General features: G+C 34.1%; 1 protein-coding gene across 1 annotated transcript; it reads right to left on the bottom strand.

Annotated features, from left to right (window-relative positions):
* Nucleotides 1–4,757: 4,757 nt before the first annotated feature.
* On the bottom strand, nucleotides 4,758–8,823 carry LOC113506840 (trypsin-1-like). The gene is made up of 5 exons (XM_026889682.1): nucleotides 8,435–8,823; nucleotides 7,697–7,910; nucleotides 7,183–7,432; nucleotides 6,060–6,209; nucleotides 4,758–5,735 (listed from the first exon to the last, which is right to left on the bottom strand). The coding sequence occupies exons 1-5, from the start codon at nucleotides 8,475–8,477 to the stop codon at nucleotides 5,583–5,585; spliced, it is 810 nt and encodes a 269-aa protein (XP_026745483.1). The 5' UTR covers nucleotides 8,478–8,823; the 3' UTR covers nucleotides 4,758–5,582.
* Between the last annotated feature and the right edge of the window lie 7,528 nt (nucleotides 8,824–16,351).

The raw sequence follows: 16,351 nt of genomic DNA, 5'->3' as shown, positions 1-16,351 counted from the left end.
ACTAAGGTATAGTTATGTTCCCTTGTTGATTACCTACGCACATTAAAAATGATCTTTAAGAGACTGAAGGATTGTATCAAGAACATAAATTTCAATAAGAAATCTAATAAAACCCATAGCTAACAATATTTATCTTCCCTGCTCAGCCGAATTCATTGAATCGAACGAATGAATATCGTTGAGCTGCCTAGTGATATACAATAGTCCTTTTTTGTATAGAAAATGTTTACATTTGATAAATAGGCAACAAACAAATAAATCCTGTTAGGTATTTAGGTATTATTTGCCCATGTCTTCTTTGGCCGTCAGAATTATTACCAGGTTCATACGTCAAAATTTAATCATTAAAAAACAACGATCTAATTCATAAAACTACAAAAGCCCAATATAAGGTTTTCCCTTTTTTTGCCTACAGCATTCTAGTTCCTTTAAATAACATAACTTGTTTCTGACACCAGACCACTTTTTGCCAATATTTTTTTCACCTATTTTTTATCAAATAACATGTTATAAAAATACACAACCTTCTTGGCCTGGATACATACATAGGTAATAAGCAAAAAGCAGACCAGGTGGTCTGCTTTTTGCTTATTACCGTTTCTTCTTTTGTTTTTATTTATATTTCCTACATTATAAAAGTCATGTGTATAAATGGATCCACACTATAAATCTATACTGATATCTATACTCTATACAAATATATAAAGCTTAAGAGTTTGTTTGTTTGTTTGAACGGGCTAATCTCAGGAACTACTGGTTTAAATTGAAAAAAAAACTGTGTTGAATAGACCATTCATCGAGGAAGGTTTTAGGCTATTTACCATCACGCTTCGACTAATAGGAGCGAAGATACATTAGAAAGTGTGGAAAAAAACGGAAAATTATTCATCTTCGAGGGCTTCCGTTCAAAAATTCCTAACTTATATCTTCTAACCACGCGGACGAAGTCGCGGGCAACAGCTAGTATAAGTATATATGGACATCTCTGCTTGCTACACGTGTAATCTAAGCTATTTCAATCAAGGCCTCTTCTAATAGCAACGATGTGTCGAAGTTCACTGGACCGTAAATATAATCACAGTAGGTAACAACAATTATATTATAATCTGATGAGATTACATACTAAGTTAATAAGCCAGTTTAAAACAGTCCAATGTTCACGTGAATACTTGTTTCGGAACAAAAAATAGAGATATATTTGTCATCATCCTTTTCCCAACTATGTTGGGGTTCGCGTCCAGTCTAACCAGATTCAGCTAAGTACCAGCGTTTTACAAAGAGCGACTGCCTATCTGACCTCCTCGACACAGTTACCTGGGCAACACGATACCCCTTAGTTAGACTGTTTTTTAGCTTCTGACTACCTGTAACGACTATCAAAGACGTTTTTTTTTTATTATTTGGCCAACAAACAGATAATAAGATACTATAGTTAATAAAATACATACAAAATAAACAGTACACAATCCAGAACATTATAAATAATAGAAGGGACCCACAATTTAAAGTGCCTTCCGAAACAGAGATATCTCAGTACTGCGTACAATTACGAGTAAAGTACGATTAGTCGCTGTACGGCAAAATGCTGGAAGTGTCAAGATAAACTGTAGTAATTCGATAAAAAATGGCATGTCAAAGCTCCACACCGGTAGAGATAGGGACAGATATAGTGGCAATTAGGTCGAAAAGCCTTTTGTAGCCGAGTGTTCGCGATTTTCGATTGACAGTTTACTCTTCCACTTTTAACTCAGGTCATGGTGCTGAGATAAGCTCTATGTGTTTTAAGAATCCTATTAGTATTGTAAACGCGGAAATTTATAATTGTGAATAGATATTTGTTACTCTTTCACTCAAATTATTATCAACTAAATAAATTTTAAACCGTTTAACCTAGATTAGCACAGGATAGGTTTTGTCCAGATTTCTAGCCGTTGAAGCCACTAGCGACAGTTAGTGTAGTGGCGACAATAGAGTATCTTAATCTAGGCGCGACTATAAAACAACAACGGATCATTACAGTGGTATATTTCATTAGGAAATCTTTTTTTATTTGTTTTTAGTCGCTTATTATTTACCAATAGCTGTTGCCCGCGACTTCGTCCCCGTGGGTAGAAGATATAAGTTATGATTTATATCATGTCCGTATGGATTGAGGAGCCACTTTCGATTTAAAAAGGAAGCTCGCCCCCTTATTTAGTAGGGAAATCAATAATTTTGTAGACCGAATTCTGAAATTTGTAGTATAATATGTCTAAAGTTATGTAACTGTGAATGTGGCTCCTCAAACCAAACATCTGAATTGAGGAGCCACCTGAAACACGGAAAGTATTCCATGTATATTTTTGAAAATTTTGTATCATTTAGTAGCAATTGTGTATAGTGTCTACTAAAAATTTGAGCCCAGTACTGTTTATATTCAAGAATATACAATACTTTTAATGTGGCTCCTCGATCTATACACAAGAGCATGAATTGCCATGAAAGTTATTGGTCAATTTATATTCCACTCTAAAGACATTTAGTAGTAAGTGTGTTCGAATTTGTAGTATATGGACAAAGTAGTAGACTGAGCGAATTTAATAAATAAATGCATTTCATTTGGCTCCTCAATCGTGACGTCTGCATAATAAATAATTGACTGTACCTACCTGAGATCAAAACGGAATAAAATACCAGAGACACTAACATTTAGTATAAACGGTCTACTAAATACATATGCACAGATCAACATTGTATATGTTCGGTATCTGAAAAACAAATCACTTCTAAATATTCCTTACGAATTCGCTATTTAGGGTGACCATGTTATATGAATTAAACTAGGATGATTCATTTTTGAAATTAAATTTTTCGACAATATTCGGTACAAAGATTCTTCATAGGTTTAGGATATTTAGTATCTAGTCAATTTCGACATAAGTTAAAGAATGAATTAATATTGGTTGGTCGGTGCTTTTATGAATTTTACAGTGAGAATCATAGTCATCATAACAAAACATCTCATCATTCGCTGGGTAGTGACATTTATAGTGACCCATTCCAGCTCCGTCGTTAATGAATGTCAGATTACTAAATAAATATGAGGGTAGATACTTTCGACAATAATTTTCAGTTACCCTCAAATGAGATAAATAAATTAAATTGGATTAACTTAGGAATAATCTTTGTACCGAATATTGTCGAAAAATTTAATTTCAAAAATGAATCATCCTAGTTTAATTCATATAACATGGTCACCCTAAATAGCGAATTCGTAAGGAATATTTAGAAGTGATTTGTTTTTCAGATACCGAACATATACAATGTTGATCTGTGCATATGTATTTAGTAGACCGTTTATACTAAATGTTAGTGTCTCTGGTATTTTATTCCGTTTTGATCTCAGGTAGGTACAGTCAATTATTTATTATGCAGACGTCACGATTGAGGAGCCAAATGAAATGCATTTATTTATTAAATTCGCTCAGTCTACTACTTTGTCCATATACTACAAATTCGAACACACTTACTACTAAATGTCTTTAGAGTGGAATATAAATTGACCAATAACTTTCATGGCAATTCATGCTCTTGTGTATAGATCGAGGAGCCACATTAAAAGTATTGTATATTCTTGAATATAAACAGTACTGGGCTCAAATTTTTAGTAGACACTATACACAATTGCTACTAAATGATACAAAATTTTCAAAAATATACATGGAATACTTTCCGTGTTTCAGGTGGCTCCTCAATTCAGATGTTTGGATTGAGGAGCCACATTCACAGTTACATAACTTTAGACATATTATACTACAAATTTCAGAATTCGGTCTACAAAATTATTGATTTCCCTACTAAATAAGGGGGCGAGCTTCCTTTTTAAATCGAAAGTGGCTCCTCAATCCATACGGACATTTTATATCTACCCGGTTTTTTTTCACATTTTCTGTTGTATCTTCGCTCCTATTAGTCGCAGCGTGATGGTTTATAGCCTAAAGCCTTCTTCGATGAATGGTCTATTCAACACAAAAAGATTTTTTCAATTCGGACCAGTAGTTCCTGAGATTAGCGCGTTCAAACAAACAAACAAACTCTTCAGCTTTATAGATTAGTATAGATCACCAAGATTATTAAGTTGATTGGTTAAATTCATTATGACAATCTCCGACTCACTCTAACACAGTTGTTGTATTCAAAAATCTTTGGAGCATTCTATTTTAAAGTTTTGGAACTATTTCAGTAATTTCAAAGTACCCGACGTCAGGAAGCGCTGTCACAGAATTTATTGCTCACATTACATTCCAAGGCACTTTATTCATTCAATATAAGTTCCGCATTGTTTGTCTGACGTAGGCACAACACCAAGTATTTAAAACTAAATCTAAATTAAGATAAGATGATTGACACCAGAAATAAGGCTTAAAATAGATAATAATTATATGTGTAAGTCATAACTTGTAGCGTGAGAATGTTTAAATGAGCTATTAAATCTTTTAAAAATTTTGATTTAAAGACTAATAATTTCAACATTTTACTCTTCTGTTCTGAGACTAATTCAATATTATTTGTTTGGAGTAAAAAAAATGTTTTATAAGTAGTGGTTTGGTGGGTTTGATTGAGGTCACCAAGCCAAACCCACTGAACGCGACGTGTCGCGGGATCGATCCCGTGTAGGCCAAGCATTTGTGTGATCGAGTGTAAGTTTGACGAACGCTTGTCCTGAGTCTGGGTGTGTTTGTACATGTGTTTATAATGTTTGTGAAACTCTCCGCGACACAAGCATTAAATTCTATGATGTGTAGTCGTATTTTTTTTAATGTTTCATTATATATAGATACTTATCCTCGCCAAAAATACACATTGAAGAATACAAATAATTCTGGTATGCAAAAATAACTGCTTACAAAAATACATTCATCTATAAGCTTTTTATAGTCAAACAAAAAGCAAATGAATTCTGAAAGAATACTTATTCTAATGAAATCTCAACTACACTTATAAAGTCATCATGACGAGTGCCCTTGAAGACCAAACATCCTGTATAGTGTGTGATTAAAAACAATTTGATGACTTTCAGTCTGTTCGCAAATTACTGAGTTTTCATGTGACAGTGATATATTAGTAGTACACTAGTATCCGGCTAGCTGGTATATTTTTTTCTTAATTGGCGTAATTGGTATTTAGTTTTTTTTCTGTAGTCATTGTTTCAAGCCAAGTGCTGTTGCTTTTTGTTTTCTAGAATTCAAGTCTATCAATTTATTTTTAAATCGAAATATTTTATTTCCAATTATTATGTTTTAATGGCTACGTGGCTTGAGCCAACAGATTTAACCGCAGTAGTGCACACATCAGCATTCTTGTGATGTAAAAAAATTAAACATGTTAAATGCATTGTTTAATGTGAGTTTTCCTTCTTATAGTCTAAGTTCACTAAATAAACACTCATATCTGAACACTTCAAAACATAGGCGAGAACATCTCACAATAATAAATAAATAATTCTCCTTCTCTAGATCATAAGATGCCTTACCCAATGACATTTACAGACAGGTATTACTCTTATTACTCGTTGATTAATCATTTCAGAGAGGTCTAGAAGTTTACAGACCCGTATGTTCGGTAACAAAGTCCCGGATAGTCGGTGCGGCCATGTCTGCAAACACGCCCGGGGAGAAACGCTGCCCACAGCCCCTACCGAAGGAGACTATACCACGAACAACATTGTTCTGTATTGCGGCACCACCGGAATCACCCTGAAAAAATAAACAAAGGATAGTCAACAATGTCCAATAGAAATATAATTCTTTAATTAAATCATCTAGACAGGCAAGAGATGTCTGTTGTAACAAAAATAGCTAGAACCTTTTTATAAGTGAACATTTGCAGAGTACCCTTTTTTCCAGGAAAAAAAAGCGAATCTTGAAGGGGTTTGAAATAAAATGCTTAACAACTTCTTCTACTAGAATTTTGGACATTAGCGAATAGTTTTAAGCAGCGATCTTGATAAGAAAAGTTAAAATTAAAGCAACACCAATAACAGTTTGCTGACATTTTGATAATCGGAAGCCTCAATTTACCTGACAAGTCCCTTTGCCGCCGAGAACGAAGTTGCCTCCGCACCACATATTCCTTGTAAGTACTGTGAAATACACCGCATAACACTGCCAATAGGGTACTACTGGTATTTCCACGTCCATTAATCGCTCAGGAATCGAGCTTGCACCTTGCTGAAATAAACACGAATCAATTAATCAATGAACTCTATAGTTGCCCACGGTTGGACATAGGTCTCACTAAAGTCAGGTCACAACGCCCGAATCTCCACCTTCCTCGTCAAGTCCTGCCCAGTCTCATATAATCACGAAAGATTATTGCCTTTTTTACTTCCAGGTAAAACCTAATACATTAATTGGGCTATTAATCAAAAAATTCCTCCCAATGATTAATATGTGGTCAATTAATCACAAGTGGATCGTAATTCATTACGGAGGAATTCAATGTGAACCTAAACGATATAAATTTAAAAAGAGCGGTTGAGATGGAAAGTAGACGAAAACTGTTTTTTTTTTTCTAGATTCCTTTTCCAAGGCACGTTAAAGGTAATAAAACAAAATATAGGGAATTGAAATACAATTTCAAGGAAACCTTTGAATCGGACTTTGTAAAAATTTCATTTCAGTATGAAATTCCTGGAAGTGTAGTAATTAAGTCTCTACCTTATTCAAGAACAAATTGTTTTCAGCAGAGGTGTAACGATGTAAATAAGAACCTTTGTGGCGTTTGTGTTAATAAATCGTAGACCTTATTTGAAAATTCCTTGAAATTTACATGAGACATGTAATTAGAAGCAGGCTTAGAATTAATTTTATTAAAAGTGAAACAATAAAGTTAAAATTTTATAAAGACAATACGTTTCGCGACATCTTAGGAAAGGATTTGTGAGATCCGCGAATACGTTTTTGTTCAGAGTATGGGTGTCGTTTTGTAACTCCCGACGCAAAAAGAGGGGTTTTGTAAGTAGGACCTGTATTTCTGTGGTTTCATAGCTCATAGACGGACCGAGCTTGCGAGTTATGTGTAAGTATTCTTCAACATGTTTGATAAAAATCGGTCTAGCTATTTAAAACTGGAACCTCACCTTCCACGGTGAGGCTATCGAGGTTCTTTTTTTAATTTTGAGTTGTATCTTGTTATACCAACCTCAGTCCTGCCCCACCCGCTGACCATGACAATAGAATTATCCTTCATGGAACTACCCTTCTTAGGAAGATCAATCGGCTGAATGGTTTCAGTAAACTCTATTGGCTCAGCTGTCCTCATCACGGCCACGTCTTTGTCGAACCTCGGGCTGTCGTACTGCGGGTGTGGTATCACTTCTGCTATTGGTATAATGGTTCCATTTTTGCGCCACGAACTCCCGGCTCGAAGGACCACGGTTGATGGGTCCACACTGAAAATTAGAACATCATAATTTAATAATTAGTTTCCCATGAATCTGTAATTTTAGTATGGGGAAATAACAAATCACTACATTTTTATAAATCTTGAACATAATATTCATTATTTTAATCGTAAGGTCTTCCTCACGACTGTTCATCGGAATCAACCAACTAGCACCAGGCCCAATCCAAGTCCCTAATCATTTAATAATCATGGCTATTAAAAAGTTATTTCTTGTTTGATATTTCCTAAATTTCTACTAGTTCTTACGTACTTTTGAGCACAATGAGCCGCAGTCAGGATGTAGTTCTCACTGACAATGAAGCCTCCACAGAAGTAAGAGTTGTTCACTATAAAGGACACTTGGTACGGATGGTCCTCTATGTTAGCCTCCTTGCCTCCAACTATTCTGTCGTCGAAGGGAGCTGGACCGTAGATCAGGTCATCGACAGTAGGAAAGATTGAAAAGTCCAGTTCGAAGAGTGTTACTGAAAGAAGAAAATGAGGTTGTTCAGATTGGCTGGTAACTTTAAGAAGTTGTAACTAAAAAAATACATTTCAAGAATCTATCGTTAAGATAACAACCGGCTAGAAACATTAAAAGTAAGTGACGTGCGTCAAAAAAAGTGAGGCAAATAAAAACTCATTTTGTTGGTATACAAATGAAAATGAGATCTAAAATTTGATTAAAAATAAATGAAATAATGCATTGTGTAAGTAGGATGTATCGTCACTATACCCGTTTTTTTTTTAGTCTTTTCATATTAAATCACCTTGCTTAACTCGATATTAAAAACAGAATCCGACAAAATGAATAAAAATTTTGTAGGTGGTTTTATACGCATCTTTACTTGGATTATTAAATAGATATAATTATTAATTCTCTCGAAAATCAAGACTCAATTGGAAGACATGAAACAATTTCGGCAATGCAAACAATATAGTAAAAACGATTCGTATAGATTTCACAAAACAACAAGCAACATTTGTTCCAAAAGGAGGTTCCACTCACCAGTACTCAAAAAATTCAAACCGAGAAACAAAAGCTTAAACATGATTGCTTCTCTTTGAAATTAACACAAAACAATTGTAAACTGTTAGCAGGAGGCTTTATATAACACTTATCAGTTTACGAGAACAATATACAAATCACCCACATATCGTTTAATTGAATTTTTCTGTCATAACAAGATAGTGACAGCCTTCGGGACTTCGACGAACGTATGTGCGCGACCTAACGTAATGTCATGATAGATGGGAGGCAGACTTGCGATTAGTCGCATGTGGGGATCAGAAAAGGAAAAATCGAATGTCTCTTTTTAAGTAGATGCTTCCTGCAGTGTAAGCTGTGGCTAAAACTAGTTGTTTATGCAGTAATCCAGATCTATTTCAGTACAAAATTTTATCAAAATTGGTACACCATTTAATGAATCATTCTCACGATACTTACTATCAAAATTGGTTCAGCAGTTTAAGGGTAAAGTGTCAACAAACTAACATAGATTCTGTATAATAGTATGTTTAATGAAATGATGGTGATGGTGATAATATAGTTGAGAATATACTGAATTGACAACAACGACATTAAATAACATATTTTGTTTTATAACCGAGCAAAATTAACTGATACAGCTATCAAGTCATAAAAAGCAAAATATGTCAGTAACGCTTATTAAGGACATTAATCGACTTTAATCGCTTCAAGAAGTTTAAATGATTTTAATGGTTGCTGTTAACTGTATTTATCTATTCTTAAGCAAAAGTAACCATACTCCTAACATTGTATTACTTAATAAATTGTATGTTCTTTTCGTCAAACTATTTTTAATTATTTTCCCGTTCAAGTTTTGCACGTGTAGAAAACCTTAACTCTTAATCGGATAACTTGTATCTTTGAGTGGAGGCAATGCTCTTAGTTTTATTAGTTTATACTTCACAAAGATTTCTCAACTCTATCTCGCTGATAAAGTTGTCATGTTATTATGAAATAATGCACTTGTTCTAAGGTACCTATGTCTACATTATCATTCAAGTCCCTTTTTCTGCCCTCTTTCCTTACTAAAAAATTATGAGCATTTAAATTTTCCTATTGAATTTGCATCGGCAACAAAGATTAATAACAGGTTTGTTTCGAATCTAACATGTTTTTTGAAACCGTTAGAAAAGTTAAAGTTCTGTCTGAAATGTAACACCAGTTCAAAATGTACCCTACAACCAAAATAAAAGTGGTTGAGGACACCACGCCATAACCACTGTGCGCAAGGTGTTGCGGGTTCGATCCCGCGCGTCGATCCCGATAGTCTTGAGTCTGGATTAAATTTTATCGTACCTATATGTAGAATGCGACTAATTAATCGCAAGTGTGTAGTGTTCAAGACCGGTAGTTACCGTTACACTAATAAATAATGGAAACTATTGTCGATCGAGCAGTGACGTGATTTGAATTCCCAATTATAATAGGCTGAGCACACAACGTAGACAAATCGCAAGGTCCACGTTTTACGCGCATTTTTTGCCGCTTTGATAAAGAGACGTAACAGATTTATACATTTTTCCTGAACAAAATAATAAACTACTACATTGAAGTAAATTAATAGGTAAATAGAACAAGTATAAAATAATATTATTGCTTTTATCTGAACTCATAAAAATTTACAAAGATGCTTCAATGTATAGGAAACGTAATGCTAGAGACGTAACGACTTCCCAAAACGTATACACAGAAGTGACGACACGCGTAAGCGCGTCAAGCATATTCATTTGAACTTATTCCAAATACCTAAGAAGTCGTCAGTGTGCGCCCAACCTTACTCTATTGGTGTGTAGTGCTCGTCGCTAGTAAAATTGATGTCCATGACGCATCCTAAATCCGGGTGCTGGAGAAATTTACTGGTTTTCCTTATATTCTCAGCCTATTTCAACCTCTGAGCCTAATTTAGAAATCAAATCTTTGTTAAATTACTTCAGGTTTAGACCATTTTTAATCAGTTTTTTTTATTTTATTTGAACAAGCTCTATTTCTATCTACCTCGAATATGTAAGTCTATACGTAATGTAGGTATATATGTATGTATATCCACCTTGTGCACATAGTTTGCATGCAGTGAGCTCCTGCTGTTGATGTTGAAGGAGCTATTCCTGAGCTTGTTTCGAGGGTCCTATCAGGGTAACTAGATAGGCAATGTTACGTCTAGGTTGATAAAAAATGAATTGGTCATGTTATAAAATTTGTCTTTTAGCGCTACCAGCAGCTAACAATGGTGCGTTTGAGATACGTTATAGCTAAGACTTTTTTTAATCATTTTTCTTGACGACCTCTTAGCTAAACACACCAGAATTCTGCCTCTCAGTCAACATTTGACAGATTAACGTTTCTACATATAAACTGTATATCATCCGATATCGCTATTTAAAGGTATCCTAAGATTAACCTTCACTAAGACTTAGTAGTTTTCCTTATTAAACGTTATGTAACAATAACGTCAGAATCTCATTTATTATGACGTGACAATTATTCATTAGTGCATGAATACTAAATGCTATGGAACACAGCAAAGACTGCCACAAATGTGGGAGAACTAGGTTTTCGCCGGTTTTCGAGGTCGGTTATATCGCGTTTCCAAGAGAACTCTTCAAAAGTCCGGAATAAAAACTATCCTATGTTCTTTTTCAAGGTCAACACTATGTCTGTACCAAATTTCATTAAAATCGGTTCAGTGGTTTAGACGTGAAAGCGTAACAGACAGACAGAGTTACTTTCGCATTAATAATATTATTAAAATAGATATAGTAGGGATAGAACTGTTTCAAAAATATGGCTAATCAACTTTGATTGTTACATTTGTAATTATAAAATGTGTAGTGTTAATGATAGCGAATATAACTTAACATAGAGAGGTAGATAGGTCTCGATGGCGTGCTATTGGGGAAGCCTATGTCCAGCAGTGAACGAATATGGGCTGATGATGATGATGATGATGATAGAGAGGTAGAATTATATTATCCCTTTATAAAATATCCCTTTACAGTTAACTGTCTGAAATTTGTGCTTTAGCCGAGCAATACGTTATTATAAATGTAAAATAATAATTATTTTATGGGCTCCGACTTATTCCACGTATTTATATTGTTTTATTTATTCAAAAAGAAAAAATTTATTTATTCATAAAGAACTTCTCAGACAAGCCTCTAATTCTCCTAATCAATGCTAGACTTATTTGCTCAAAAACTATCAATAATGGAGGCGATATCAATATTATATTCAATAAATATTCTCGAACCAAAAACCAAATAACCTTGTAGTCCCAAATTAAAAATATATTTTGAGATACGCCGTCTAACCAACCTATTTATAATTCAGTCCTTCCAACCAAATTCGTCCCTAAGGACCAAAAAACATTACGCGTGGAACAAATCTAGCTTTTAATATATTAATCGGTTAACCTTGGTATTACAGATCCAATCAACATAATTGTTTAGATAGATTTAAACAATAGAGATTGTTATCTAAGTAAAATGCCGTTCTACGGTGTTCATAAGCTAATAAATAGTCACGATACACAATTAAATTCACGCTATATCTGATGTGACATTTACGATATAATTCCCAAATGAATTATGAAGTCGTAATGAAAATAAATAATAAAAGATATAGATTACGATTCATTTTCATTGTTACTTTTGGGAGAAACCCTTGAATGATTGCAACGCAGATTATATGTTTCTATATTACGACTTGAGGCTCGTAAAAACTTGGTAAATAGTTTGATGAAGTGCAACACAACGCTGAGTGTCGCTGAGACTATTTAAGTAAAAAACAGCAAAAAAAGTTAACGTTTTCAAGTAACGTTTAATACAGATTTCTCCTTCGGTCCAAAAAACAAGTTAGATGGAGACTCATATGTAGATGAAGAAGGTTTTATTACAAACCCTTAGGGGAACTAGTGTTAAGGTCAACCACAGCTTCTGTAAAACGCTTCATACTTCAAATGACGATACACTCACTTTTCATCGAAAGCGAGTGTATCGTCATTTGACGACATGAATTACGAAATAACCCATGGAAGCGATAAACACATTTTAATTACTTACCTAGTGTTTATCTATTGATTAAACTTAACTGCATTGAATGTAGCACGCAAGTGTTGAGGAATTATTAATCGCTTTTTGTGCAATTTATCTATAGGTGTACTGCCGAAGCTAGTTTGATACCGTTTTTGTTTCGTTTCGATTTACTATTTGGTCTTTAAATGTAACTTACGAATCTAACTAAGATCGTGTACCTAATTATCTAATGTTATTTACGCCAATAGCTGTCGCTTTAGCGTAGTTATAGACACGGGATTGGTGCCGAAGTGCCACTACACGAATTGGCATTAGAGACGTATTCCATACATAGTCGATGTTAACTCGATCTCGGTTAGACAGAATAGAACACGTCAAAGTTGTGTGGGTAAAAGGACCAAAAATAATTAATGAGCAAATTTTATGAAGCTATTAGTAATTCATTAGTATTTAGTATAGGGTATTTAGTATAGGGTATTTAGTATAGGGTAGCCCTAACTTAGATTAAAACCTCTTCGTAAATACACGTAACAAAAAGTTTTAGTGCATTTTTTATTATAATATAAATTTTATTTTAAGTAGACACCTCAATCATACTCTTTTATGTCGTTTATTAAAATATAAATTGGTACTAAATAATAGCCGATTCAATAAGACAAGGGGGAACAGGCTTTTCAATTTTATATGTTTTGTAGGTTATAAGGAGGAATGTTATGAATGGAGACGAATGCTTTGTCGTAAAATCATAATTATAATACCTAGTATTCAAATAATTAAGTATTCACAAATATGCGGGTCGGTATGTGGTTAATATTAACATACTGTTTATGGTAATAATGTTACGAGTGTCCGATATTGAAAAGTTAAATGAAACCCGGCTAACGATCTTGTTTTGCCTACAAACACATCTTAAAGTAATATAGTTTCAGATATGGAAGAGAGATAACGCTTTACACATTTTTCAGTCGGAAATCATCGCTGAAGGGAGTGTTAGACTATTACTGACTGTTACCCAACCATGTTCCTTCCACTGCCACTATGAACTGGGGCCATAGTCACCCTTTCAAACATTTTGCTTGCAGAATTAATCTCGTAATGCTTTACGCCGTAAAACGCGACCGAAGGGTAGCATAAATGCAATTTATAAAATTAACATAGCGAATTTAATTTTGATCAATGAATGGAAATGGTTCGAATTTATTCGAAAATTAAAACCAACAACTTAATCGAAATATTGCACCATAAACTGATGGTAATTACCACTGAATATTCCTTGAATAATTCATATTATTAACTCAAAATTGAATGTATTCTTTCAACACACAATCAGTCTAGTCTTTAAGATGGTCAAAAGTTGTAGGGAAGGACCGAATTTCCTTTTCAATATAGATTATTGCTGTCCTAGTGACAGTTTGTGCATGTTTACGCTACGATGAGGTTTTATTATGATTGTGATTGGACCCTTTAAATGCGTTGCACTTCTGTAATAAGTTACGTAAATAATATAACAACCTATCTGAAGATAAACGCAAACACAAAAACGATTTGTTTAATGTCGTTGTACATTTAAAATATAATTTCAATGAACGCAAGCAGTTTTTGTCATAAAATAAATGTTGCAGGAAGCAATCTCACTGTCATTTGATCCATGTCTGATTGTCCAATTATGTAATTTTGATAATGTTATCCATACGGCACAAACGTTTAGGAAATTAAAACAAACGAATGTAGGTTTGGATGTAAAAGACACTAATACTAGCCATTTATGACGATGCCTACGTTATAGTAAACTACAAAAGTATCGTCATATCATTTTTAGTGCTTTAATGGACAAATCTTTAATCAAATAATGTGTAAACCTTTTCCATTTGCTTATTGACCTCCAACTAATTTTATGCTTAGTCGTAAGTAACATAATGCAATACATAATGATGACAGTGACTGAAACAGATTAATGCTATATCTGACTTATGTTTTAGTCTGTGGTCTTACTCCCGAAATTGGTTTGGTCCTCTTTTTAATTTTGATTCCAGTTCTTAATTCGAATCCTTAATTGGTACCAATGAGCCAAACCAAAATGGAGTGGTGGTCAGTGTTATCAGCGTCGCTAGCCGTCAATCGAACGTAGTCCCAATTCATGCCACTATACGAGTTAGTGCCAATGTCCCGTTCTAGAGTACTAAGTACCTACTCGATCCTAATTTGATTGAAAAGTAATTAAAAAATTAAAAAAAAAAAACTAAAAATCCACCTTTTTTAATGTCACTCCATTCAAATTTTATCAAAATCAATGTCAAGCAAATTGCATTGTCATCGGGTTTAAACCTAACCTGAAAATTTCAGCCTGCATGCAGCAGCTTATCGGGAAGTGCTTCAAAATTGAGTTGCAAAAATCCAAACGGAACGACAAACAACCAAAAAGAAAAGTGAGTGTATTAATAAAAACGTGGGAATTATTCATTTTTGTCTCTTATAAGCACGGTCTTTTTAGTACCTATTATACAAATAAAGGACCAATACGATTATCCTTTAATACACCATAATTATAAATAAACCAAATCAACAGTTTAATCGTGATTATATGCAAGGAGTGTACTCTGACCCTAGGATATCACAAAGTTGGAAAACCCGGGCTGGTAATACCAACATTACGTAATACCTAGCCTCGAATGTATTGGAATAAACATGTGTACCAACTGTATATACAATCAACCATTATTTATCTGTCAAAATAGACACATGTTATGCAAAGAAACTTCTTAAGTCCGATGAGTTATACATTTATTTAATTTACATGATAGCAAAAAAGCGTAATATTAATCTGTAATTTTCTCGCTGATTGGCAAAAGAACCTCGTGTAACCTCGTAGAAACAAAATCTTTGAAAGAGAAATCAGTTATTTCCAAATAGGCTGGTATGTTATTCTAAAGGAAAAACGGTCTCTACAACAACTTACTTGTCAATAATAACGCTACTTGTTACTGAAGAAACACAATGTACGTGACGTGTCGCGGGTTCGATCCCCGCGTAAGAGAAGAATTTTTGTGATCTACAAATCACGGTCCCAGTCTGGGTGTCCATGTGACTTTAATGTTTGTTCCTCCCGCGACTCTAATAACAATTGATAACGGTAATTTTACATAGAAGGAAAGCTACTACTAAAAGATAGTGGTACCTATTAACCAATAGGTACTAATAAAACTAAATTTGGCAAACACTGAATGACTTGTCATTTCAGCAGAAAACAGGATTTAAGGAATTTCCAATTATCTACCTTTGTATATTGAATACTAGCTGTTGCCCGCGACTTCGTCTGCGTGATTTTCAAGATGTGAAAAACTATGAAGTTTTATAATAACAATCATCGCAAAAATGTAATGCAATATAGAAAATGAAACACTTTTTTTACATTTTAAGCTTGCTTTTTTTTCTAAATTGTAATGAATCTTGAGCGGCCCAAAGACTATCAAATGTTTGAATCAAACACATTTCATCGTTTACGATACTATCCTGGTGTCAAATATTTCACAGCTGTTTTAATGACTTTTTCTTATTTAATCCCAAAAAGATGGGCTTATAACTTTGACATATCTGCCTGCCTGCCCGTCTGTCTGTGACATCATAGCTTCCGAACGAATTGTACAATTTTAATTTAAACGTGAATTATGTGCGAGTGTTCGTTAAGACATGTTTGACAAATCGAGCCGTTTAAAAATGGGGGGGGGGGTGCAAGTATGGTAAGGTAAAACTCAGTCTTAGCACTTCTGCTAAAAATGTTTTACTTTCGAGGGTTTCCATTTTCTAGTTGGGTGGGTTATGATTTTCGAGCACGTCTGTTCTTTGGCCGGCCTACACCTGAAATTGT

This window comes from Trichoplusia ni, chromosome 2 (assembly GCF_003590095.1).
Source record: "Trichoplusia ni isolate ovarian cell line Hi5 chromosome 2, tn1, whole genome shotgun sequence".
NCBI classification, from domain to species: Eukaryota; Metazoa; Arthropoda; class Insecta; order Lepidoptera; family Noctuidae; genus Trichoplusia; species Trichoplusia ni.
This window is presented reverse-complemented; position numbering and strand designations above follow the sequence as displayed.

Coding starts and splice junctions, on each gene's coding strand:
- LOC113506840 (XM_026889682.1), bottom strand. CDS start 8,477: ATGTTTAAGCTTTTGTTTCTCGGTTTGAATTTTTTGAGTACTG. Junction 7,433..7,696: donor GCGGCTCATTGTGCTCAAAA/GTACGTAAGAAC, acceptor TCTAATTTTCAG/TGTGGACCCATCAACCGTGG. Junction 6,210..7,182: donor GCGGGTGGGGCAGGACTGAG/GTTGGTATAACA, acceptor TGTTTATTTCAG/CAAGGTGCAAGCTCGATTCC.